General features: G+C 42.2%; 1 protein-coding gene across 3 annotated transcripts; it reads left to right on the plus strand.

Annotated features, from left to right (window-relative positions):
• Positions 1–1,004: 1,004 nt before the first annotated feature.
• Positions 1,005–18,452, plus strand: tbl1xr1b (TBL1X/Y related 1b). Of its 3 annotated transcripts, none has more exons than XM_071913901.2 (16): positions 1,005–1,059; positions 3,264–3,330; positions 5,959–6,062; positions 6,619–6,764; positions 7,063–7,282; positions 8,979–9,111; positions 10,012–10,153; positions 10,629–10,692; positions 10,825–10,922; positions 11,759–11,819; positions 13,203–13,324; positions 14,873–14,947; positions 15,127–15,254; positions 15,620–15,785; positions 16,028–16,129; positions 17,251–18,452. In XM_071913901.2, exons 3-16 carry the CDS (start codon positions 6,005–6,007, stop codon positions 17,275–17,277), a joined length of 1,542 nt encoding a protein of 513 aa, XP_071770002.1. In that variant the 5' UTR covers positions 1,005–1,059; positions 3,264–3,330; positions 5,959–6,004; the 3' UTR covers positions 17,278–18,452. The 3 variants fall into 3 exon arrangements, with proteins under 3 accessions (XP_071770002.1, XP_071770000.1, XP_071769999.1); XM_071913899.2 differs by lacking the exon at positions 1,005–1,059 and adding an exon at positions 1,142–1,308; XM_071913898.2 differs by lacking the exon at positions 1,005–1,059 and adding an exon at positions 1,142–1,304.
• Positions 18,453–27,937: the final 9,485 nt, after the last annotated feature.

Raw genomic sequence — 27,937 nt, forward strand, 5'->3', positions numbered from 1 at the left:
ATGAAGAAGGGATGTTGTGTGTGCGTCTGTGCTTCCTGCTGAGACTATACCATTCCATAGAAGCAGGGAAAAAACAACTGCAACAAAGGATGTGCTGAATACGCTGCACGGTGGCTGCTGCTGTACAACTGCTGGCCACTAATTCAGCATTTCATGATATGTCATCATCTCCCATAGGAAAATACAGAGGCAGTGAAGCCACTCGCATGGGGACAGACGCTAATCACATTCAGGCAAACACACAAGGTGCATTCTGTGTACATTGGGTAGGTCACGGCATCTTGACACTGACAGTGTAACTCTGAAGGTCACATCCGAATTTGGATGAATGAGGAAGGGTCTCATGCCATGTACAGAGTGGGGACAGTTGCAGTGAATCCTATGGAATAATAACAGGATCATTGGGGTGGGGCGTAAATACTTCCTCGCTTTCATCTCTGACGGGAACATGGCGCTGGAAACGGGATGTGATTATGGATTATGTATACAGCTACAAAATATCAGTGTAAAACACAGATTTCAATGATGATGTCAGCTTGTTATTGACTTTCCCAGTCTGAATGACTGAGCAAAGGATAGGGGGTGGGGTGTAATTAATCTATGGCTAGTGATGACCGCACAGGCGAAAATGAGGTGTAGTGGGGGATGGGCGAGGCACTGTTGTTATGACTGGTGCTTGGCTGCGGGACAAGCATCCGGAGGCCTCAGTCCTTTTCTCCTTCCTGTCTGATTGGTCTTGTTTGCCTAGGGAAACGGCTCCGTTTTGCTGTGTGAACCTTTAAAATTGATCTCGAGCTAATATTTAGACCTATCCTATGCAGCGTTTTTATTAGTGACGTGTTTGTTGCATTAATGCGAAAAAGGTTAAATCTGTGTTGGCTGTTTTCTGTCTGGTTTCGTTTGTGATAAATTCAAAACATCACTGTCAATAAATATGGGTTTATTAGAATTTTGCAAATATAAATATTCGACTCTCTCCAACTTGTCGCATTTTCCGGTAAGATGGTGAGCACCTTGTACACTGACGCCGTCACGGGTTTATCTTCACATTGGGCTTCAGTGAGTGGTGTTTGGAAATAATACAGTACTGTTACAGGCAGCTCATTTTCGCAGGTCGGGTCACTCCACTGTGTCGAATGTCTGAAGCCGTTGCTGGCTTCTTACCGCCTGGCTCTTTAGCTTTAATATGATCGTTAATTTCTGTGCGAAAACGATCATTCTTGCGATCGATAAAAAGAGATAACATGGTTTGATTTAAACACAGGGGCTGCAGAAGAAATCGTCTATTGAAAGGTTTAACACAAGTAGGTACGGGATTACGGCAACACTGTCGTTAGCTTAGCCTGCTAGTGCTAGCTAGCGCGCTAGCAGGTTTTGAATGGTAGCTAGCTGATGATCTGATGGTACTTGCTAGATATGCTATTTCAAAAAGCTGTCTTAGCCAGGTCCACTAACCTCAGTTGAAATCAGCTAATATCGGTAAAGTTAATGGTAACCCATATAACTACATTAACTAGTTTGGTAGCTGACGTTTGACGACTCACTTCAAGTTAACCAGATTTAGACCGCCTTGCTTGGCTGGCATGTGTGGTGATGGGCACGGCCGCCAAGACAAACTACCAGTTAGTTAGCTAGCAAGCTAGTTAGCTCACGGTGATGCGGACTGGCTAAGTCGTTAACCTGAGTCGTAAATAATATGCGGCGAACCCCATTAGCTATATGACTCTAGAAAAGAAGCTGGGGTCATTTGTTTGTGATGTTTAGATTATTAGCTAGCTTTGTGCATTAGTAGTTCTTAATAATTAAGACCATTTTCCATTTTAGGCTTTCCCGCATATTCACTTAGTGACTCATGACATGTGGACAATTGGCAGTCTAACGTTATCGTTACGACCCTCACGAGTAATAATAACTAATGATAGCATCAGTTAATTCTTAGCCTTCATTAATGCAGAGCTGCATCACCACATTTCTACTTATTGAAAAGAGGAAGTGTTTTATTTACACCTGTCAGGTAAATAAAGTAAATTTTGAGCCACACATTCTGGCAGCTAGCAGCTAACAGGCTATCTGGTGACGCTGCCTCACCTAACGTTAGCTCAAAGAGCACGCTTGCTCGGTAGTTTGCTGAGCCCATTCACTCGCTACCGTGTGTGGGGGATGGGTATTGTATTTCCGCAAGTAGCATGCAATGCTAGCTGGCTAGTTTAGCTACCGGTAGATTAGCATGGTGACATAACTTGCATGCAATCAACTTACACGAAAGCAACCAGACATGCAGAGGGGCAACTGAGCCCGGCCTAGACAGCTCTTTGTGAAATGGCGACAAAAGACAAAATCTGGATGACGCAGATTAGCTCAGTTAGGTGTTCATATAAAACGGAGTCTCTTGCTTTAAAACTAACCACTGTAGTCCTTGACCTCAATTGTTGATCCAGCACCAGTAATAAGATGTTGGTAATTGTAAATCATTAGGCGGCTGAAATGTATCAATTCTAAATGAATTGAACTATGCCCGTCTTCGTCTATACTTTCGGTTCTGAAAAGATAAATAACAAAAAAACAGCATAACATACTACTCCCTTTCATTACTATCCTCAAGGGCTAAGGTACATGTTGCTTCCTGGCCCAGAGCACAAATATCCACCGGCTGTTTGGCTTCTATGCTGCTGACCCAGTTTCTCTGATTGTTTAGTGACACACCCCTTTTTACACTTCTCCTGCACCCATTCACTGACATTCTCCTGCATCTTCTCACCCACTCGCTGACACACTTCCTCTAAAATTTCCATTGCAATAATGGCAACTTGTAGTAACGCTGATTGTGAAATACCATATGTTCTGTACCTTTGGTGATGATTGCCTGGTCGTTGTATTACTTAACTAAGACTTGATCAAATAGTACACACGCAAAAGGTTTTACTTAGGCATTTCTTGGGAATTTGGGACTTAAAGAGCGCAAAACTCCCACCCACAGTGGTTTGTCCAAAGTTTGAAGAGTCGCGGAATGAAATGTATCATTTTTGATTTAACTTTGAATTGTTCTTGAGACATTCATGGGGATATATCAGTTAAAATATTTAAGATTTTGCCTACACGAAATTGGCATTTTGTTGCACAATTTGGAGTGCAAGTGATTTCACATTTTAGACACAAGTACAGACTTAGTACTTGTATAGATGTGATGTGCACCATTAGCATGGCTTTATGCGCCTATATTTCCTTAGTTGTAAAACGCTGTCATTTCCTTCTCTTTTTCTCAGAGGCCCAGAGTTCCTGCTCAGGACAACGGAGCTATGATGAGCATTTGAAGACATCTTGATCACATGGGTACTATATCAATGCATATGACACCAGTAATCTCCCTGCAGTGTTCTAATGTCAGACCTTTGTCATTTTTTTCCTTTCCTGCATAGTTTTTTCTTTCCTGCATAGTTTCCTCCCCCCCTCTTTCCATTGTTGCACTCTTATACTGGAAGATAGTATTCCCTTGGCAAGGTGTCAGGAGTCACACAGAGGAGGGGGATGGGTCTCACTCAGCATTGTAACTAACCGGAGGGGGGACAGCGTGCGGGGGGGGGACTCACACATGTCCATCAATGATCCGGCTGCCGTGTTGTTTCCCCCATGACCTGAAGCAGCTAGAGTGGGTGGAAAGAGAAACACTTGCCATTCCTGAGTGTTGTGAATGTTTGCATGCGGGGTTAGTTGCTTCCATCCGTGACGATAGTAGACAAACAAACACGCCAGCCGCCCCGCGTGGCATTCTTAGAGCTGACATGTTTTTTTTTTAGGAGTTATGTTTGGAATGTAGAGTCCAAATTGAGTGTTTCAGCAGTGAGATGGAGAGAGAAAGAAATGTCCTTGAGCAGTGTGTGAAAGAAAGGAAGGGAATTACAGAGCCGATGCAATGTAGATCTCCTTGGTTGCAGATGGTTGAGTGTTGCGCATGCAACACCACGGTTTCAGATGCATCATTTTGGCTATGGCAGTGAATGGCTCTGTTCTGTTTTCTGCCATATGTACGTTGTTACATTACATTGCATGGTGAAGATTTTTACTGAACAAACACATTCAGTGTCTTGAAATGTTTCACTGGGACAACTGTGCAAACAACATGGGTTCAAGGTTATGTGGTCCTGTTGTGGGAAGAAATGGTTGTTGCGGCCGTCGGTTGTTGCTCCAGCAGAGGGAGAAGGAGCTTATAGTCTGGTTCAACCCCATTAATTCCCACTGAAAATTGGACCTGTTTCATCTTCTAAGAAGGCACCCTGCCGGAGCAGTAATCAACACGGACCAACACCAACATATATAGGTCACGCTGTACTTGTGGTATTTCATTAGCTGTCCTGAGATCAGAGGTTGATCTGAGTTGGGTTTTTTAATATGGTTTTTCCACTGCACAAGTACTGTACTGTACCCATGCTGGGTCTGGGTATGGTTTGGCTCAGGATCAGTACCGTTTGGTTCTCCACTGCAATTTTAATCTTATGGGACCCTGTTCAGAACAGTTGTGTAACTATAGCAACTGCAGTTAACCTAGGTTTATGTATAATAACATGCCCGTTTCTTCTCAGCTGATATAGTTCCACCAGTTGTTGCTCCTCTGAAAAGACCTTTCAATATTCTGACATAACCTACAGTATGTCTTGACTTATGTACAAAAACATTTTACGATGCACACTGCGGAATTTAAATCATTCTGCACTTTCTCGTTGGCCCATAATGTGATTAGTGCTTGTATTTCTTCTGCTTCCCATTGTTGCAAAAATCCTGCCAGCACCCTTTGAAAGTGGGCTGGTATCAGATACATAAGATACATGTATCAGTACGCTTTTACTATACCCTTACCTTACTGAACCGTGAACAAAATCCAATGGAAAAACATACTGTACTGACAGGTGCAGTGCGCTACACACGTCTTTTCTCTTTAAATTCATGCACTGCGTTTTGCGTGGTCATATTGTCTTTTGTCAGTTATTTTCAGTTTCATCCTTACCAAAACCTTTGTCAGCTGTGTGAAATATTCAGATTTTATCAAACCATTTGCCTAATCCTGCTGGCACGGCTTCGCTGTGAGAAGGTCAAACCACCAGGATTTCATGACAACCTTGTCAGTGATTGGTGAGGGGCTTTTGCGAGATTCCAGGCCTCTTGGTCCAGTTGGTCTTGGATCTCAGCCTTTGGGAGGCGGCAGGAGGTAGACATGTTGACTTTTCCGCGGGCTGGCATGATGGAAGCAGTGGAAATTCTGTCCCTCGTCCAAGCCCCTTGTTTATTTCCACAGTCCCATTTAAACAGTGCGGGTTCTGCTTGAATAAATATGGTGCAGGGATGCAAGCTACGTCGGGGCTGTTATTGCTGCAGTTTAAAACCCGTTTCCTCCAGAAGTTTTGGTCCGCGAGAGCCAGCCTGCCTCATGAAAAAGGCTGGTAATTATTTCCAGTTGTAGGTTAATGAATGGAAACTGGTGCCCTGCCTAGGGCCAGGAGGCTTCTCCAACCACCAGACGTAGAGAGGAATTAAACATCATTACTGCTGTGCCAAATGACGGTCACTGTTTGTGTTTGCCCACTTTCTCTGTTATGAAATTACAAGATCTAGGTCAAGCAAGGTGATGGATTCCCCCCCCCCCCCTCTCCCTCGTCTCTCTCTTTCATCAAGCGTGTGCCCATTTGGTAGTGAGCTACGTAGCGAGCTGGTGGTGTTACATCATCCTCCCTCTGCGTGTGACAGTCTCTTTCACACCTGCCTTAATGCCCCTAGCATGTCATCTGACTATTTACTATCTATTTGGGTACTGCAGGATGTTAGTTGTGAATTAACAGTGAAGAAGATACTTTTCCATCTTCAAAGCGAGCCCGCTTTTCTGCTCGACTCTCCTTAACAACACAGTGTGTAATAACCACTCTGAATAAGCAAGGCTTTCTGTTCTAATGTGCTGTGTCACTTCCACAGGCTCCTATCCTGCGCTGACCCAATGGTTTAACCACCAGGACTAAAAATGAGCATAAGCAGTGATGAAGTCAATTTCCTGGTGTACAGATACCTGCAAGAGTCAGGTAGGTCTCAGGAAGAGTTTACGGCTTGCAATGTATTGAATTGGCTTAATAACATTTAAATAGGATTTTATTTTTAATGTTATATACAGTATATTTACAAATTATACACATATACACAATTAAATGTAGTGTTTCATGTAGTATTTTTAGGAGAGGTGTGTGTGGGGGGGGGGTTCTCAGACCCATGGGCCAATTGCAGAATCAATTCGAGGAGATGTAGTTTAAAGAATGTTATTTTGACATTTATAGCATGGTAGTTGTCATAATTTAAAAAAAAAATGTTTTCATTATTTATAGCAGGCCAAGAAATGAGGCCAGATAATGGGTCTTAATTGTTTTTACACTTTTATTTACATTTTTTATTTAAAGGAAATGCTGCAAATGTTGTCCAACAAGGGATGTAGCCACTGCAGGATATTGCTGCACCGCCCCTGTTATATCTCAATCATTCTCTCTCCCTCTCCCTCACTCCCTCCCTCCCTCCCTGCTCTTCTCCTCTCTCAAATTCTGCACTTTCCCTCCATCCCATTCTTCAATTCCTCCTTATCTCCTCCAGGCTTCTCCCACTCAGCATTCACCTTTGGCATAGAGAGCCACATCAGCCAATCCAACATCAATGGAGCCTTGGTGCCCCCTGCTGCCCTCATCTCCATCATCCAGAAGGGCCTGCAGTACGTGGAGGCTGAAGTCAGCATCAACGAGGTCAGTCACCCTTCTTCACACTAGCAGCCACTAGCTGGCGTAACCTTCCGCTATACTGCCAACTGCAGCTGCAGTGTCAGCTTTATATTTTGACTCGGTGTGTCTGTTACCTTCTATCTTTTTAATACCTTTTACTGTATTTGGTCCGTTTTTCTCATAACGTATCATCTGTCGTAATGGCCATAATTCACAACATGTATTTTCCATTTGCAGAAGTCTATTTATACTTTATTAGTATTATATTTATAAGTTGCACAACAGTGAAAGTGGCTTCAGCTTCGGCATGTTTTCTGTGCAGGACGGGACCTTGTTTGACGGACGGCCCATTGAGTCCCTGTCTCTGATCGACGCCGTGATGCCGGACGTGGTCCAGACCAGGCAGCAGGCCTACAGGGACAAGCTGGCCCAGCAGCAGCAGGCGGCGGCGGGCAGCGGCAGCGCCACGGGGCCCCAGGGAAGCGCCAAGAACGGAGAGGGTGCTGCCAACGGGGAGGAGAACGGAGCCCACGCCTTAGCCAGTAAGGACGCTGCACGGCTGAAAGGAATCCTTGAATCAGCACTTAAAACAGGAGGGGTTTTTTTTTGGTGCTCGGAAAAAAGAGTTGACCACATTGTGGAAAATTTTTATGATTCTATCCAAGATATTATCCCTGGGTTGCACAGAGGTGTGGCTTGGTGTGGTAAAATTAATGTTTACGAGAGGCTGTGTGAGCCGTTTGGGATTGGCCCTTGTCTTTTATTAGGCTCTCTGTGTGTATTTTTGTGCCTCTCACTTGTATGTGTGTATGTGTCAGGGAGGGGCATTTCAGCTTGTGCTGCTGACGTTTAAACAAAAGGTGTAATGCTGGCTAATCTCAAACCAGAGAGGCCAGACAGACATAACTGACACATTTTTTACGTATGTCCAAATCATGCACAACAGGCTGTCATTGTACAAATGTCCGATAGTGTAATATATTTGAAGAGCTGTGGAATAACATGTAACTGTAGCTGAACTTGCTGCCTGAAACTTCAAATCAATATCTTGCCCCACTTGGCCAGTTCCCAGAGAAACCCTGTTGGGCATCATGTGTTGACCCCCATTGTTGATTGTCTGCTTTTTCCACTATGTTTGGATGAGCGTCAAGTTTTCTGCTTTTTCTTCTCCCTCAAAATAATTCCTTGTCACTGTGTTTTTTCCCCTGATGGCAGCATTTATAATGCTGCTGCTCTGCATTTCAAAGCAAACATGAAAGCAGAACGGGACTCAGATATGGTTGAAATCATCTCATCAAAGTAATTTATCATCCATTTTGCATTACTTAAAGCTGCACTAGGCAATTTTGCCCATCTGTGGCCCCAAATGGCAGCAAGAGGTGACTGTTTGAATTTTGAGGACTTCAATACCCAGAGATTATGTAATGTTACGTTAGCAAGCTGCGCACTCCTTGGTCCTAAATTTATTTTTCTTTGTGGCTGGTGTGGGTAGAGGTGGTGAAGGGGCTCAGCCATCATATGTGAGTCCAGCTTTCTCTTGATCCATCAAGTGTGCTCTCTCTGCTGTTTAAGGGCAAGTTTTGTATTTCGCTCTTTAGTTTCTTAGATTTCCGCAGTGATCATACCCTACAGCAAAATTCACTTAGGGAGCATGGGTCGCTCTTCTCTGCAATTTTAACAGTGGTTCTCTTACTTACTTACTTACTAATAGCTGGTTGCACAGTACTAACAGAATCCACCTAACCCTAACCCTTTGCAAACTTTTTCCTGTCATGTTAAATATTCCTTAAAATACGCCTGTTTTCTGTAAAGGTGTTGAATGAAAAGTGCTTGTGGTAAGGACAAGTTGTAGAAATGAATGATGGAGAAATTGGACTTACAGGACCATTTTCTACCCTCTTTGAGTGGACAGCAGAGCTTATTACCTTTATGGAGCTGGAGCAAGTGTAGAAATGGCACAAGGTGGATTCTGTCTCTACTTTCACTTATCTTATTTGACAGTAAAAGAACTGTTATAAAATCATGTAAAATGGATGTCATCTCTTTAAGGTCAGACGGAGGGTTACAATTAATGAGCAGCACTATATAGAACAGTAGATACATGAATACGTTTAGTTTAACTACTATGTTCAGTGTCAATTAGTAAGTCTCTCCGTGGCTAGGTGTGCAAATCTGTCATATTCTGTGTGTGTGTGTTTATCTGTAACATTTTGGTCTCTCGTTTGCTTGTTCCTGTAGACCACCACTCGGAGATGATGGAGGTAGACCGGGACGTGGAGATCCCCCAGAGTAAGGCCATGGTCCTGAGGGGCCACGAGTCCGAGGTTTTCATCTGTGCCTGGAACCCAGTGAACGACCTCCTCGCCTCCGGGTCAGTATCACCACTCCCCCCTCTGTTCCCTTTCCCCAGGGTTTCACTGGTCATGCAGTTTCTGGAACATCATGGAAAGGTGTAATCCAGACAGGGAAAGACAGATTCCTAAATTCTATCAAGTCACAGAGGTACGGGCCACTTCACAGGAATCTACCAGAGTGTACATTAGTTTGTTTCACGCACGTTCATTAGATAGTGTTTATCATCTGGTTTTTAAATTCAATGGCAGCTCAGCTTAAACCCTTCAAATAACAGGGCCAGACAGGCTTTACCAGGGCCAGTGTCAACTCAGAGTGTTTACAACAGAGGCTGAAGTACTATTCGTCTATTTGAAACTAGAGCCTTGCTAATAAATCATCCCTGTAGTTAACAAGGCGTAAAACGAACAGCACATTTTTTGCCTCGGAGGAAATTGAGTAACTTAAATAGTAAGCCCCGTTTGGGACTATAGTGTAAATCAGACTATTTCTTGAAAACTTTGCTGAGACGGAAAAGGGCACAAACATGCCAAATGTCATAGAATTTTACATCTGGTCCAGAGAAGGAAGCCTCCTACTGCTCTTTTTCATCTGTTGGTTTCTTTTCTCATTCTTTTCTCTCACTCTCACCTCTCAGTTCTTGCCATCTTGATTTATCACCTTGAGCAGTCTACCGAATGTGTTTTTTGGCTTTAGCAAAAACAGACAGATAATCTTAAAAGTAATGATAGTCAGTTTTATTCCATTTTCAATGCTGATTTAAGACTTAGAGCTATATTACTGTGCCTAATGTTAGTTTGTGTGTGCGTGTGTGCGTGTGCATGCGTGTGTGTGCGTGCGTGTGTGTGCATGCGTGCGTGTGTGCGTGTGCGTGCATGTGTGTGTGCATGCGTGTGTGTGTGTGTGTTGATACATGCAGGTCTGGGGACTCGACAGCACGGATCTGGAACCTGAGTGAGAACAGCACAGGCGGTTCCACCCAGCTGGTGCTGAGGCACTGCATACGGGAGGGGGGCCAGGACGTACCCAGCAACAAAGACGTCACCTCACTGGACTGGAATGTGAGTGTGTGTGTGTAGTTGTACAGTATGATAGAGGATGGAGTGTGTGTTGCACTGAGTGCAGTTTTTAGTAATCTAATCTTGTGGTGTGTGTATGTGTGCATGCATGTGACCACTACGTCTGCCAAAGGCATTCCTTGGCTCTCCTTCCCAACCGGATATATGGGGCCGAGTCACTCCCATGAGGGGGGGCTTTTTCTGCTGCTCAGCTGCAAGCTATTTTTTCCCTGGGTAATACAAGTTAATGCACAATGCCAAATCAGCACAAATATTTTAACTAACATGAAATACCCTCTCAGTAATCGGAACAAGCTGGGAGCCACATATTAATTGAGAAATTGTAAGATACTTGTGAAAGTTAAATGAGGCAAAAAATTATATCCGTGCCACTGCTGGAATCAAAATATGCGACTGCAATTGAGAAAGATTGTATGCGATTGAAGGCAACATAATGAGAATTGCCTGTGTGTTTCAGAGTGAGGGAACACTGCTAGCAACAGGCTCGTATGACGGCTTTGCCAGAATATGGACAAAGGACGGTAAGACTTTCAGCTTCTACTGCATCACATTCAGCTCTCCAAAACTCTTAGTACAAATCGTATGTTCAAACCAATGATCTCTTATAGTCCTTAACCTATTAATAACTTGCATGGTCTTTCTTATGTTCTCAGGTAACCTGGCCAGTACTTTGGGTCAGCATAAGGGTCCAATATTTGCGCTCAAGTGGAATAAGAAAGGAAACTTCATCCTCAGTGCTGGTGTAGACAAGGTAAGACAAATAGATTTTAGCTGATGCAGGGTTGAATAAGTTTACATGCTGAGGATTTAATGGCAAAACTGTGAGTATCAGTATTCCCACCTCAGATATCTGTGTTAATCACTTCTCAAGTAACTGTGCAAGGGGTGCAGCTTCCCCAAAACATAGTCATTTCCCGAGATATTCCTGATCCAGACTTGCCACTTAAGTTCTTTTGGGATGTTCGATATTTGCTCTAGTTTGCGCAGCATGTGCGTTGTGTGCGTTGGTTTCACAGATGTCACACACCTCCCTCAAAATGTAACTGTGTGTCAGGACCCAAATACGCTGCACAAATATAATGGGTCGACGGTGAGGTGGGATTTCCACCAATAATCATGTAGCCGACCTCACTTTCTGTCACAAAAAATCACAACAAACAAGCATGGAGCAGTTTGAAGAAAGACTAGAGGTCCACCGCTGCCGGCACCGCTATGATTCAGGTCCCTCCAAACTTGTGTATGCAGCCATTCTCATAGCGGTCAAGTTCAAGTAGACTACAGTGTCCTCTGTTTAATTTATGGACCTTGTTCAACATCGCCATCTAGTGTCCTTAAGTGTAATGACATGCTCTGTGCAGCACAGGCAAACTATCCAGACATCGCAGAGGTATAAAAAAGGCCTTAGGTGTGTGTGTGATATATAGCTTCCCCGCATATCTCCTGTCTTATCTGAGGAACTTGTACACATCATTTCAGTTTTAATGAGAAAAAGAACAATTTGTATATATTTTGATGTCTTCTCTTTATTGATTTACTCACGACTGATGCTAGTTTAGTGTAAATAATGAATATCTCTCTCCTGCTCAGACTACGATTATTTGGGACGCCCACACAGGAGAGGCAAAGCAGCAGTTTCCTTTCCACTCAGGTGAGTGACAGGAGTCAGCTGGATCATCCCACTTTTCATGCAAGAGTCCTTAGGTTTTTAGACAGATGTTACCCTATGCTCCCTGCAGTGAAGACACAATGATAACTGTATGTTCCAAGGTCCCCACGGGTCCTTGAAATCCTTGAAAGTTTGTGAATTTGAGGGGGAAAAAAGCAAGGCCTTGAAAGTTTTTGAAAAAAGACATAAATAGACATGGGTCATTGAAAGTGCTTGAATTTAGAGAAGTTGTTGAGAAGTGTTCACACATTCAAGCCTGTCTCTCTTTTTAATTGTTGTCTATGAGCTTCTGTAAAGCCTGCTAGTTCTCATTATAAAAATTATCAGTGTTGTAACAGTAATTAACCTTGATCCGTGTCTCAAACTATGCCGTGTTGGGTCCTTGAATTTGAGGGAATTGGGCCTGGAAAGTCCTTGAAAAGTCCTTGAATTTGATGTTTAAGAAGGTGTGGGAACCCTGATGTTCAGACCTGCTTGGAGAGTGACAATGATTCTCTAGACTGCTAAACTAATGCACAGCAAGGCTTATTTATTCCTGAAGACAACTAACTGTAGTCAGAGGGGAAGTAAGCAAAGTCAATCATATCACACTCTAATTATACACAGACTGCACCTGCAGGAAAAAAGAAAGGGGATTATATTGCCACCTTGCACTCCTGAGGCCAAGCTGCAGAATACAACTGTCACCTGAACTCTGTTTGTCATAGCTAAGTAAAACTGACAAACTGTTAGATGTGTGTTGGAAGAGGGGAAGAGTCCAGATGGTGTAACAGAATTTTATAATCTATTGTCCAAACTATGATCTTTCATTGATTATACAGCTGTTATTGCCTATTTATTCAAATATTTGGTTATTGTTTATTATCCACTACATTTTCACTGCCAGTTCATGAGCTACTGTAAAATGTTCAATATTTATTTCAGTTACGTGCACATGGTCATTTATCCGAAATATACAGAACCAATTTTTGATATTGATTTGAAGGCGTGAAAAGATATGGAAAACCCTCAATGTGGCATTTGTAAAATGACAGCTCAGGTTTTCTTCTTGATGAGAATTTGAACTGGGTGAGTTCAGTTGAGCGTGCTCAGAATTTATTTAGAAAAGTAGACGGCGTGCTCAAATGTCAATACAATTGTAATTAGCACAAAGGTTACAGAGATAATAGTTTACCGTATTGCATAATCAAATGTGCTTTCATTCACCAAAGAGAGGAAGTGAAAAAAGTATTGTTAGAATTGAAGTATCGGATGCAGTGTTGCATGAAAAAAATATTCCAGAGACAGCCAGCCCTTCATATTAATGCCATCTTGCTCTCCCCATGTCTCCGTCCCCCTGTCTCTGTCCTGTGTGCCTCTTCACAGCACCTGCTCTGGACGTGGACTGGCAGAGCAACAACACGTTTGCCTCCTGCAGCACAGACATGTGCATCCATGTGTGTAAGCTGGGCCAGGACCGACCTGTCAAGACCTTCCAGGGACACACGGTAAGGCAGCGCTCCTCCTCCTGTGTAACCGCTGCTCTCTCACAGGGAAATTTATACCATCCACCAGCCAAGTACTGTTTTATTTTGGCAGAGGCTGGTAGGTTTGCTGTCTCTTCCAGCCAGCAACCAACCACTGTATAAAGTTTTTTTGTTTTGAAAATAATAAACCTCGGAATTGACCAGCTGCCATGGCCAGTGGACAACAAGTTCAATAAATTCGGGGTTAAATGTGGTGGTGATGCCAAAGATAAAGAACACACACAACACACGCATACACAAACTAATTTCTGCCTTATTGTGTCGATGTTTTGGTCTGTCTACCTTTCAAGACAGGTTTTGTATCACAAAAGACTTCATAATTTTTCATATGCTCCACCTCCATTCTTATGAGTAAAGCACCGTGATGTGCATGTTGTTTTCATGGATTTGTAATAGTAATGCAACCTTATGTCTGTAGTACAGCGTGTGTGTGTGTGTGTGTGTGTGTGTGTGTGGAGCATGTACTTAACTAGTGCTGAGCGATATGGCCAAAAGAAATCACAATTTTTTCATATTGATAATAATCACAATTTAACTTACATTTTAAGTGAAGTTGATTTTTTTACCCTGCAAACATCCACATAGGATGTGGACTCAAGGCTGTGTGCCTGTTAGTGTCAGAGTTATTGCTAACAAAAACAATAATTGTCCTAGATCCAGATCACTACCAAACTATAGTCAGTTGTTCCTTGGCCCAAGGCCTATCTGTCTACCAAATTTCATGGAAATCCATTCATAAGTTTTTGAGATATCCTGCTGACAGACAGACAAGCAAACTAACTGTAACATAACTTCACCGTGGAGGTAATGCACATAAATTACAAATCAACATCTTGGTTGGTGGTGTTTCTCGTTGTGATTAACACAGGCCATGGACTTACTTTCCATACAGTGTTGCACACAACACATTCTAATCTTAGGCTACAAGCCAGTGTGAAGTCAGTGGTCCATAAGTGTTGTTGTATAGTGTTTCATACATAACAAAGGAGAGCATAATATAAAAGGCTGGTGTATTCTCCACCCCAGTGCACCCACTGACTCTGTAAGCCTGGTAGCTAAAGCTTGGTATAGCACCACAGCGATCTCTTTCCACAAATTAAGAATTGCATCCCTGTTCTTAAAAGCTTTGGAGGATAGCTGATACGACTGCTGGCACTGTGCAGACTGGCTCAGTTGGCTTCTCCTCAAAGTGAATCAACTTTGTTTGGGTGGTAGAAGGGATTAAAAGTAAAGTGATTTCAGTGGAAGACCCACCGCACTGCTCTGAAAGGTCAAGCTGTGGTTTTGCAGCATCCATGGCACCCGCTGTGCCTGGCACACAGCCACAAGCTGCACGCCACATGCATGACATTCTTATGTTGATGAGGACTTATTGAGATACCTTGATGTATTGATATAAGAGCATTCATTATTCATAAATAGGAAACATTGACCTTGCTGCTGCCTGTGTAGTTTTCTCACGTTTGCTGTTTGTGTTTTATTTTTTTCCCTGCCTCCTCCTCGCTGCAGAATGAGGTGAACGCCATCAAGTGGGATCCCACTGGGAGCCTGCTGGCCTCCTGCTCCGATGACATGACACTGAAGGTCAGTGCCAGGACTGCACACAGCACACACACACAGTGAATATTGCACAGTGACCAAAAGAAGCACAAAAATCGGCCTCAATCACACACATGTTCCGATTAAAATGTGTCAATGTGAATTGTGTTCATATCCAGTCCAGCAGTTGTTCTTATACCACTCCCTCGTCTCTTGTGCCGTAGATCTGGAGTATGAAGCAGGACTCGTGTGTCCACGACCTGCAGGCCCACAGTAAGGAGATCTACACCATCAAGTGGAGCCCCACGGGCCCCGGGACCAACAACCCCAGCGCCAACCTCATGCTGGCCAGGTAAGATCGCACCGCAGCACTGGAACACCAGCCTCGCTCTCAGGGGAAGGTTTCATCTCCTCCCTCTCGGTCGTTTGACTGTAAATGCTGCAGGACAGGAACGATGCAGCAGCCAACAGGGTGCGATATGTGAAGTAACAAATTCCTTATTACACCGTGTGTATGGTACCCTAAATTCATGAATTCTAAAAATAATTTCTAAATCATAGAAATTTGAAGCTCTCTCCTGCACAAAAAGTAGCTGTCATCTCCAACTGACACACCCTATACATGCAGTAGCTTGCAGCTTATCCTCATGAGGTATGATTCATCTCCCGGACAACTTGACTCACTTCCGCTCCCCATCTCTCTCCCCCCCGTTCCAGCGCATCGTTCGACTCCACGGTGCGTCTGTGGGACGTGGAGCGCGGGGTGTGTATCCACACACTCACCCGCCACCAGGAGCCCGTCTACAGCGTGGCCTTCAGCCCCGACGGCAGGCACCTGGCCAGCGGCTCCTTCGACAAGTGTGTCCACATCTGGAACACTCAGGTGCGGGATGACACACTCCACCTATAACCACTCACACACTCACACATAAACACAGCTTTAAAGAGTACAATATGGAAGTCAATTGAACGTTACTGGGAGTTAATTTAGCCGTCCTGGTTGTATTGTACTAAAATTACAGAAATACACATACAGACTACAGTAAGGAAAGTTGTATGTTAAAGTTGTTGCCTTCCATTGCTAAGTGTGTGTGTGTGTGTGTGTGTGTGTGTGTGTGTCTTCAGACGGGTGCTTTAGTCCACAGCTACCGGGGGACAGGAGGGATCTTCGAGGTGTGCTGGAACGCCACGGGGGACAAAGTGGGAGCCAGCGCATCAGACGGATCGGTGAGTTGTTGAACCCCTTATAATCACTGATGATCACATATAGTCACGCCTCTTTATACCCCCTTCACACCAGGCTAGTGGCCCAGGAGGTTTGTGTGAATCTGTGTGACAGTTTTGACCCATGTACATTGACATCATAAAATGCCCCTGGTCAAAATCGGGGTTGACACCCGGGTCAAGCTCTGTTCTGCCTGGGATGATTGAGTATTAAATACATTTAAGTGTTGCATAGGAAGATGTATTTGTCCATCTTCAAGGTGTAGTCCACGGTAAAATCTATTTTCAATGTCAGCTTTTGTAACGGTGGCTTCACACATTACACCGCAGTAGTGCAGTCATGAAAATTTGGTATAAAGTTATGGAAACGTTTTGGAATTGAATTGTAAAATACGTGTGGGACCCTGAACAGTGTTTCCCTTACACTGTTAATATTTGGGCGGCCCGTCCAGGCAAATCCACACCCCAGCAGGTAAATATTTGTTTTGAATTAATTTCGGGTTGCCGTGATGCATGACACTGCCGAATCTTTCCGATGTAGTCTTCAAACAATCAAAATTTTATGTTTCCAAATGCAGAAAGCATGTTGGTGAATTACAACGACCATAATTCATTGCACCTATGACACAGTGCATCTGTGCTCCCGCGGTGTGTGTGTGTGTGCCGACACAAAGTGAATGAAGAGACCGTTTGAAACAGCCTTGATAATCAGATGGAAGTATTAAAGTCAGATAATGTTGCAACACCACTGGCTTATACTAGATTGAGAGACTTTAGTGCCTGGAAAAATGACTGGGCTCGCTAAGTGGAACGTCAGTAGCAAGTTGTCGTCGACTCCCTTCACGATGCCGCCAAAGTAAACTGACAACTTGTGGGAAGCATTGTTATAAGGTGACAGCCCACACCGTGAAGGAAGCAGCCTGATGTACAGTATGTGGGTTTAGTGTGAACAGTAGTGACTCAGGACACAAGGCTTGGTGTTAACTTCTTCAAAACAACATGGGCCTGGACCAGCTTGTGGTAAATGAATTAATCGCGCTGACATGACATGAAGATGGAACCATTCGTGGCGGACAATGTGTCGTTATTTCAGCCCTGACGCTCTGCTCCTTCCTGTGTTCCAGGTGTGTGTATTAGACCTGAGGAAATGACGCTCGTCTGGGGGAGCCATGGACCGACTACGAATGTGTACATAGCCAAAATGACTGACTGTCCCTGCCTGTCCGCCACACTGCTGTAGTCCCATCAGATGCCATGGCCCACCATTACAGCCAAACGGAGCGCTCCCTCCCCCATACACACACACACACACATACACACACACATCCAAGGACCAGACCCTCGCCACATACACAAGTTCACACGCACACGTGTCAGACATCTAACCGGTCTGTTCATGGACATCGGTGTTGCTCGCACAGACCCGCAGGAAGAACGGATTCCTCCACGCTCACACAGTACAAAATTCTTGGAAGAATTAAAACGGACCCATGACATGCATACCAAAATATCAGGATTTTTCTCCCTTTGCTCTTTTTATCCTTTGTACCAGAATTGTAATGATTTTTTTTTTTTTCCTCCGTTGGTGTGTGCATATTGCACATGTCAGCATTTAGTGTCCTGTGGCCATTGTTGTTTTGAATTAGGATTTTACTGATCTCTGTAGGTTTTGTATTACATGTCGGGTGGGAGAGAACAGAGGGGGAGTTGAAAGTTGTTTGTCTTTTACGATTGGTGTTCAAAGCTGTTATTGGGAGAGAGATCCATTCATTTTTTGGCACTCTGAATTTATTATTATTTTTGTTTAGTTTCAAAAACTCAAGATATATATCTCAAAAAATTGAAATTGTGAATAATTTGTTTCAACTGTAATTTTTATCCCATCTGTTTTCTTTCCATTTTTACCATTTTTTTTTTTTTTTTTTAAACAAATTAGAAAGCAGTTTATGAGAGGGTAAGCCGTTTGTGGCTTTTATCCTACTCAACCTCAGAAATGGTTTTTCAGGTGTTCAATATTTATCAGGTTAATATAGAGCTCTAATGATTCAAAACCTCTAGGCTGAAAGATTATCTCTGTAGCTGTTACACACACCCTGTCGATGGCAAGTGCTAACGGCGCGCCGGGCTCAGGGTCAAGGCGTGTGCGGGAAGACAGACGCTGATCTGCGGTCGGTTTCGCGTTCCCCCTCAGCTACTGTGAAGGGCAGAGTCCGTGGGAAGCGAGCTCGTCCTGGCTGTGCTTTTTGTGTAGTCTGCGAGGTAACGGGGCGCAGGAATCGCTTGCTTTCTGATGTCATTGCTGCCTCTGGGATCGGTGGGGAGAAAGAGAGAGAGAGAGGGGGAGAGAGGGAGGGAGGGAGAGAGAGGGAGGGAGGGTGGGTCGGGGGGGGGGACAGGCCCATAACCACTAACTAGCATCCATTTGCCGAGAGCGTTTCATAGCCATTAGTGTACTCGTTTCCTCAATTCATGGCTTGTCGCTAACCAATGCTGAATGATAATCAGACTAAGCCATTTTAATTATGTCCTGCTCCTGTTTTTCTTTTTTCGCCTCCTTGCTTGGTCATTAAATATTATCAGGACATTATCAGGAGCGTCGCTGTTCTACACCGGCTTGTGCACAGGGTTGTGAGCGCACCTTCTGCAAAAACGCGGCGCAGGCCCCCGGCAGGCCTGGCCGGGACGATTCCAACCGGGGCCCGTAACGCTTCGCTCGTCACACGGTTGATGGATGATGCTGGACTTCATATCACAGTTTTGTCATGTCGAGCGATTGTTTACGATGTTCAGTTAGCTTAAGTGTCTGGCCTTTTCTTTTGATAGCGTCCCCGTCGGTGTGCAATGTCCAGTGTCGACCTTCGTACACACTACAGTCCCTGCTTCGGTGTGCTGTCGTCGAGCAGTTGTTGCCCAGCATTAATAACAAACTCTATGGAGACAGGCTGTCGAGGCCTACGCACGGATAGATGGTGCTTTTGTTTGTAGTGTTCAGAGGTGGCGTTTTGAAGCAAGTCTGTGTTTTTGTTCCTAGGCAGGGTGAAAAGAAGGCAGACTCGCAGCATATGACTTGATGTAACATTGTAACTGCATATAATATATATATCTGTGCTATCACAGGGGATTCTTTTGTATGCCACTCGTACGCTAAGGGTGGTTTTTAAAATTCTGCGTAACTTTTTGAAGACACGCTTGAAATATGTGATGTTCTTACGCATCATGTGGGGTCTCGACCATGAGGAATGGTTCTTTATAAAATACCATTAAACAGTCATAGCTAAACAAAAAAAAAAGAGCAGCCCTCCGCAGGGTATTTACAGGTTCTTTTTCTCTGCACTTTAGACTAAAAATGGAAAAACAGGGAGATGTGTTTATTCAAGGCATCTTAGACGCATCCAATGTTAAAATGCTCTTAAAAGACGAATCAGAATTGATATGGAAAAGGTGCAGTGTTTCAGCGCGATTGTAAGGGTGAATAGTGTCTTGTCTGGTGACTCATTGGGGTACATATTCAAACCAAGCCGACTTCATGGCATTCCAGGTCTCATCTCATAGCCATAACTAACATCTAACGGCTTGATAAACACCAATGTTGGACATTTCAGAAGTTTTGTTTGCAGTTTTTGTTCAGAATGTTACTTGTTTAAAAAAAAAAAAAAAACACAAATTTTGTACTGATGCGTATGAAGAGTATTTTGAAGTTTGCTTTAATACGGTCAACAGTAATTGGACTGTACCACAAAGACACTATTTCATATGATGTCTATGACAGTGGAATGGTATTTTATAATGTTTTGTTTTTAGACAATAAGCTTTTTACACTGCATTCAAGTGTGTTTGCTATTTTTTTGTTCCTACCGAAAGTACTAATTCTATCTTTGCTATGTCGGAAAGCCCTTGAAGGTTTTGTACTCTTTAAAAACTTTTGTAATTCTGATTTTATTTGTAGCTATGTACTCAAAATGAACAAAAGAAAAAAAAAGATAAAATCTGGAATTCAATGTTGATGTATTATAACACCCAGACCATGTAAATACCAATTTGCAGATTTTTGTTGTGTTGTCTTTGCCCTCACCTATGTTGTACTCTCTCTTTCTCTCTCACTCACATGGCTGCAGTCTGCAGCCCCCTGATCTGACTGTTGTAATATCACTCAGATCTCAAGGTCTAGAATAAAATCTATTTTGATAATATCAAGGTGTTTGCTTGTTTGCTTTTGATTTCCACACAGCTGCCCTGAAAACAACACTGAGTCCTACTATGGTGAGGATGCCTGCTGCTGTGATGTGCAGGACGAAAAGGTTTGAAAGTGGATGACTGCCACCCAGTGGTGTAGTCAGTGGAACATGTAGACCACAGTGTGTTCAGAACATTTTTTCATTGTTTTTGTCTCACTTGCACAGTCTGTATTTCCTGAGTCTCATTTGTATGTGCAAATAACTCGTAAACTTTTTTTAATTTTTTATTGTAGATGCTAACAATACAGACAAAAACAGATACAAGACAACAAGACAATATTATCACATGTGGAAGAGACATCAAAACACGACAAGCACAGTGAACATATGTTGACAAGGACTAGGGGTTATGGGTGTAGTTAAAGAGTTAAACGTACAAAGAGCTGGGTAAATGCTATACAAACGTTCTGCAGAGGTTAGGGATTAGTGGTGTTGTAATCAGCCTCCAGATATGTACTGTATACTAGAGATACTGTGCGTTATGTGCACCTACTGTACATATGTGTGTATTAAATATACATATCGAGGGCTTGGAGCCAAAGGGGCGTAAGTGCGTTATAGTAGATTTTACAGGAGAGCCAAAACAATTTTTGATCAAACTTGGATCAGCTGCCGTTACCACATACTAAACACAATATTTTAACTTTTTGTGTTATCAGATTGAGCATTACTATAAAAACAATACTGCTACATTTTAAGTTGAATTATATTTGTTAACTTTTTTAAAAATGGCAAAAGAGTGAAATATGCCTTTTTGGCACAAACATTATCCCAATACAGCCATGCAGAATATGGGCGTATGTAAGTAAACAATTGTAAAACACATTCATTTTAATACAAATCTAGCAATTACACTTCAATCAATACTGATATATAAAACAAGATCAGAATGAATATCTTTATCTTGAAGTAATGCTCAGCAACTTTCACCAAGGCCTTTAAAATTGTAGGCTACATGGAACATATCAAATTGATTGATACATTTTTTCTGTTAAAAACTTTTAATAAACCTTTTGGTAACACTTTACAATAAGGGTACACTAAGTTAAGGGTTAGTTAATGCTTATTAAGCATTAACTAACCCTTAATTAACAGTTAACTAATGTGTAATTTACTAATGGTGTTCATGTTAACTAAAGTATTAATTTATACATTATTTAATAGTTTATAACACCATTAGTAAATGATTACCAGACACATTAGTTAAGGGTTAGTTAATGCTTATTAAGCATTAACTAACCCTTAATTGTTGTACCCTTATTGTAAAGTGTTACCAACCTTTTTAATAAACCTCTATAGACATAAGAAACTACTTTTGATTCTAAACTACTACTTTTATTTTCTTTTGCTAGTATAATAAATTTTTGTATGTGTCCCAGGACACATCACTTATTAATGTGTCCTGGGACACATTCAAAGACCTGTAAAACTCCTCATAACACTGAGGGATAACTTCAGCTACCAGCAGTCTTACTATCAGAGCTCATCTTGACCAGTTCACACTCCGAACATTATAAAATAACATTTTGAATCTATAGGCCTAAGTATTTCATGGGAATATTAACATATTTACATTCATCTAATATTGACCTAGAATATTAATTAGGATATGAATAGGATACTAAAAATGATGTGATCATGCTGCCATGCTAGCATTACTTATGTCAGCATACATTTTGAGCTGACCTAAGTGCTGTTAGAATCCTCTACCCACAATGCTTGTCAAAAGTGGGGTTTTGCTTGGTGTCAAAAGGGCGTAAGTGCAGTTACGCCCTTTTGGCAGCAAACAAAACCCTACTTTTACTGTTACGGCTTTCAGTTTTTGTTTAATTAAAACTTATGGGTCATGACTTCAGTTGTGTCCTTTTGGCACTGAAAAGATCTCACTGAGACCTTTCAATTGATATATAATACTCTTATTCACCCAAAATCGCACTTACTTTTGGCTCCAAGCCCTTGATATGTAACTATGTATCTATATATGTTTTTGTATGTCTGAGTGTGAATAGACGCAATAACTTAAGTGTTAGTGAACATGGCAGCAAATCTCAATTTACTGTAGAATGTACAGTTTTTCACAATTGTTTACACACTAAAACTGGAACTTGGGACACAATCACTAAAACCTGAAACTCATGTATCAAATCCCTAAACCAAGTCAGCAAACCTACAAGCACATTTTCTGCTTTTCACTCAGTTTGCAATTCTCAGTCACACTTTTTGCAAAACACTACACACAGTAATGTGTAGTGTTTCCTTGTTCTCTACATTGGACACAACATTCAAAAACTAAAATCACATGTGTTCATTTGGAAGCACTGCCATCCCAAATGCTTAACTTCATTTACCAATTGGCCACATCCACTGATCACACATATAAACACTAATATCTGAATTGTTCACTCAGAAATCAGAGCTTTAGCACGATAAAAAAGGCCACAGGTGAGCTCTCCTGTTTTTGAGAACAATGGAAACCAATGTTGCAGTGAGAGCTAGAGGAAGAGGAAGAAGAGGACGAAGACAAAGAAGAGCAAGGAGACAGTTATCTCAGATGAGATCCGGGTCACTTTGGTTCACCATGTGGTCCATGTGCTGGGCAGAGAGTCCAGCCCAATCTGAGCTTCACTGCTGCTTCCATCATCCAGACATTCAGACATGAGAACAGGCAAGTAGCCTCCTGTCTACACCATGCTGCTGTTCTTTATAGTATACTGTAGTAGTAGTAGTAGTCCTACACATCAGTAGGCCTGTGCTACTCAGTGATGGTTGGCCAATGTTACAGTAATGTGTCATTTCATATTGAAAAAGAAATATTCTTGGACCCTAACCAATCACATCATGTTTTTAGATCTTCTGCAGAACTGAGAGACGACCAGCCTGTGTGAACACGGCTTGTGATGTAGATGAGCTGTCCGACACAAATAGGAGGCAGGATGCAGCCTCATTTTTTTTCTCTCATCCTTTTTCTTTTTTCTTTCTTTTTTTTTTACAGAAAACCTTTTTTTTTCTGTTTTCCTCCTACTGCATTGTGTTTTGTATGCAGAGCACTTCACATATCCAACACATATTTAAGTGTTGAAATAAAGTATTTGTGATTGAAATAAAGTATTTGGGTGTAACAATATTTGTGTATATATACATTACTGTAACAGCCTTTTACAACAGGCTGCTGTGCATAAGTCTAACTCTGAAAATGCAAAAGGCATAAGCCTACTGATGAGATATTCATAGTAGTGTTTTCCGTTAGGCACATCAGTGTGTAGTCGGTTGTTAGAAAGATGTATTCATTTGATGGTTGTGTGTGTCATTTTGTTGCAAAATAACATTTTGAAAAGAGATAAAATGGTTTTGAATGCAGTTTTGCATTTTGCAAGAGATTTGTGGAGTTTTGCATTTTGTGTTAGTGGTTTTGTGTTTTGTGTTTAGAGTTTTGAGAAAATGAGCCCTAGTTTCAGAAAATGTGTGTGAGCAATTGTGAAAAACTTCTTGAGAGTTTCTCAACATCAGTAACTTTACCGCCTGACTGACTGTGGTTACATGTGTGACTTGTTCTCACTTTAAACCTCAACTGAGTGTAGCCCAAAAACTTTTGAAAAACACTTACGTAAGCGTGTGAATGTATGTAACGCCTATATGTGTGCACACATATAGGCGTTTATAAGTTTGTAGTCAAAACACTAATTTGGTCTGGACCAATATGTGTATATATATCATTTCCTATTTAACATATTGATTTATTGAGGAAAGAAGTACTTGAATAAGGGTCTTTTGTGTTCAGAAGTGTAAACTGTCCTCGCAGCATGCCATGCACACAGCTCAGCTCAGCTCAACCCAAAAGGAGACAAAACACAGAATACACTAGACCAGTCATTCCCTAAGACTGGGTCGCGACCCACAGGTGGGTCGCAGGAGATTTTATTTGGGTCGCCAAATAAATTTGCAGAATTTCTTCCATCGTCTTTTATTTAAGATTTATATCTGCAGTACACCTTTGAGCCACATGAGGGAGCTCGTTGGTATTTCTACCACACTCACGGTTTCCGCCAGATTCTGCAGCCAGCCACAAGAAATGGATGCTTGGCTAATAAAAAAGAAAGGCCCAGCTAAAGACCAGACTACAGCTAACGTTAGCCAAACTACCGCCCGTGAGGGAAGCCAGTATGAGGATGGACGTGAACCGACCCCTGCTACCGGTCACATTACCCGCTGATGACAGAAATAGACTGAACGCTGCACCCGATATGCGCGTTGCTCTCCTCTTGTACACCGGACTGGAATGCAATACTAAAAAACAAGCAGGCCCACCTATCACATTAGCAAGGTAAACAGCACATAATGGGCCTAATGAGATTTGACGTGGAATAGACCTGATGTGGTTAACGAATTGATTGTTGACTGTTCGAATCGACTGATTGGCTGTTTGATAACAATAGCTGCACTTAAACACAAGCCTACTTTTTCTGTTAATAGGCATGCGCATTTCAAAAAACTTTCAACAAGAAGCATGTTTTTGATAGTACTGAATGTTCCTATTGTTCTGATAATTGTACTTATAACATTGAATCTAATATGAAAGGCTAGCGTACATTCTGTTTGTTTTACTGATGAGAGGAAAAAAACGAGAGCCTGTTAACTCCGCCTAAATGCATTTATTTGGTCTCATTTATGAAGTATTTAACATGTGTATATGTTTTCAATAACACGTGCATAAAACGAAGTTGTGATTTATCAAATGGGGGAGACCGGGGGCAATTGTAACACAGTCAATTCCTCCAATCAGAAACAAGCTAGAGTGATGACACTTACTGTGCACATGCTCAGTAGGATTCTCTCTCTGCCTGAGGAAAAGAAGCAGTATCACTTCACCTCAGGAGAAATTTTCAACAAAAAACTGATTTTGAGATATGAAAGTTACTTTTCGGATGTACAGTATTTTTCTTCTGCTGTCTACAGTTTTGATACCTATGAATTTAAACTTATATCATTTTTTATCTCTAGGTCAATGGTTAAAAATGAACATGAACAACCTATTCTAATATAGTAGCTGCTAGCTAGCATACAAGATTTTATCATGGCTGCAAGATCGGGGGCAATTGTAACACTGTTAGACTTGCCCCCGAGCCACATGCCCAAATGTAAGTACCCTGTTTGTCTGTGTTGACATACTTCTCTATTAGAAAATTATAATAGGCTATTAATTCATTTTTATATGTGTTCAAGCAATATTATATATCAACATATGTGAATATTACATGTTTCTGCAAAAGCAAAGTTCTTTTGACAGCCATTGGTGCTGTCATTGTGCAACGTGATTGCTAAACCTTAACGATAACAGTGTTTTGGGGCAATCTTTAGAATTCATACATTCGGTCGAACAGGAAAGCCTTCACAGAAGTGCATTGCGTTGCAACAGAAGTGTGCACACGCACATTCCTCTTAACTGTTTGGCACTGTCTCGTGACACACTGTGTCATGTGAGTCAAGTGCGAGTGCACTTCACTGTCATCTCTCTTTCTGTTTTTCCTCTAATGAGATCATTCCATGTATTTTTAGACATCCATCCGCATCTTCGAAATGGCTGGTTTACCTGTTCAAGATAATGTAAGGTGATGCGGAAATGGCAGTAAAAATGGTCAGGAACGTTCATTTATGCACAAATTCGCTCTTCTCACGATTTATAGATAAGGCCTATTGTGAATTGGGTCGTGATGGTTTGTCATTTTTAAAAAGTGGGTCCCCAGAAAAAAAGTTTGGGACTGCACTAGACAATCTTAAATTTTAATCTAAAAGAGGAAACGCCTTCCTCTGTTTGCTCTGGTGCCGTCATTACACAATGTGTTGTGAGTTGCTGCATGTTGGGCTATAATTTGAAATGTTCAATGAAGTACCTGTGTTACTTTTCTTGCAGTCTATTACAGTTTCCTTCGGTTGACTGAAAGACTGAGAACAACAGGATGCCCTTATGTTGTCTTGATTTAAAGGTCTTGTGCAAAAACTTGAAGGCAAGTTCTGCTTTCATGGAGGCAGGTTTGGGGCGTAGGTGTGCCTCTGTATGTTTGTGTGTGTGTGTGTGTGTGTGTGTGTGTGTGCGCGTGCCCTGACTTTTGTTTTTTTGACCACAAGTGCACAGTTGCCACACACAATAGGATTGATAAAGAACATTTAAACCGATTAAGTACAATACTCCACTCCCAGTGTCAGATAAGGAGATAATAACAAAACAGGTGCAAATGAGGTTGACATTCACTAACTCTCTCTTTCTCTCTCCCTCTCTCTCTCGACTTCACTTGACCTTTGTTGTTGTTTCTGCTGTTGTTGTTCATTGTGAAATCTACAAATCCCAGAGAGAATATATGACCAAATCTGTGGTGTCTTAGGACAGCTACATGACGCCCGAATGTGGTTTTCCGCTGCTCACAGGAATCGTCCCGCAGGTGTCTGTAGTTTTCCCCTATTCTCTGATCTGACTCAGTCTGGTTTCAGCCCCTCGCAACGGATCATATGACAACTTTTGATTGAGGGACAGATGAAGCACATGAGGAGGCTTTTGAATATTTAAAACACAAAGCACATGGTGGGCCAGAGTCATCAGCTTTCTCATAGCAAAGGAGGCATGAACTGCTGAAGTATCAAGTCCTGTTTGAACATAATGAAGGTTTTTGTAATTATAATAACAGTGCCGGCATTACAGTGTTCAACAAGTGTATTTTGCGTGTTAAGGAGAGAGGCCTGTACACAGAAAAAACACTTGCTGGCTGAACTTTTTTTCTCCCTTAAAATATCTGATCGTTGCTGTTTGAACACATCATATCTATTCTTAAGCCATAGTTGAGAAACCCAAATGAGGGGATTTTTCTGTCTGACCTGGCTACTGATTAACGGTGAGTGGCCAGAGGGACAGCAGTTAACATTCTTCAGCTTGTCGGATGACCTTTGGGAAACCCCACAGGCACACAGAGCGTGGCTGTTTCACACACCTATAGATCCCGCTGCTGACACATGCAGGTGCCCACACACACACACACTTTCTCTTTTATTATTTTTACGTTTATGAGTTTGTAGTCCATAAATGAGTTTGGTCTGGACCAATATGTAGTAGGATCATCATTTCCTATTTAACACATTATTGATTTATTAAGGGAAGAAGTACTTGAGTAAGGGTCTTTTGTAAGCGTACAGAAGTGTAAACTGTCCTTGTAGCACGCCAAGCATACAGCTCAGCTCAGCTCAACCGAAAAGGAGGCAAAACACAGAATACACTAGACAATTAAAAATTTCCATATCATCATCATACTATAAAGCAAGGAATCTCTGTCTGTGAGTGAGTGAGTGTGTGTGTCCTTCGCATATCTCGAGAACCGTTCGTCCGATCCACTTCACACTTGGCGGGTGTATTGCTGGGGACCCAAGGACGTGCAGTGTCGGATTTGGTGCAATTTGGACACGCAACACGTTCAATTTTAATAAACTTTGAATAAACAAGCGAACAGGCTCTGTGCAGCAGCGGGGCGAACAGACACTGCACTAGTCATCTAACAGAGGAAACACCTGCCTCTGTTTCCTCTGGTGCTGTCAT

Source organism: Centroberyx gerrardi, chromosome 13, assembly GCF_048128805.1.
Source record: "Centroberyx gerrardi isolate f3 chromosome 13, fCenGer3.hap1.cur.20231027, whole genome shotgun sequence".
NCBI classification, from domain to species: Eukaryota; Metazoa; Chordata; class Actinopteri; order Beryciformes; family Berycidae; genus Centroberyx; species Centroberyx gerrardi.

What these genes read in the sequence shown, in the direction of transcription:
- tbl1xr1b (XM_071913901.2), top strand. Translation starts at nt 6,005, where the DNA reads ATGAGCATAAGCAGTGATGAAGTCAATTTCCTGGTGTACAGATACCTG. An exon ending in GCCAACCTCATGCTGGCCAG is followed by an intron (nt 15,255 to 15,619) that starts GTAAGATCGCAC and finishes CCCCCGTTCCAG; the next exon opens with CGCATCGTTCGACTCCACGG. An exon ending in TCCACATCTGGAACACTCAG is followed by an intron (nt 15,786 to 16,027) that starts GTGCGGGATGAC and finishes GTGTGTCTTCAG; the next exon opens with ACGGGTGCTTTAGTCCACAG.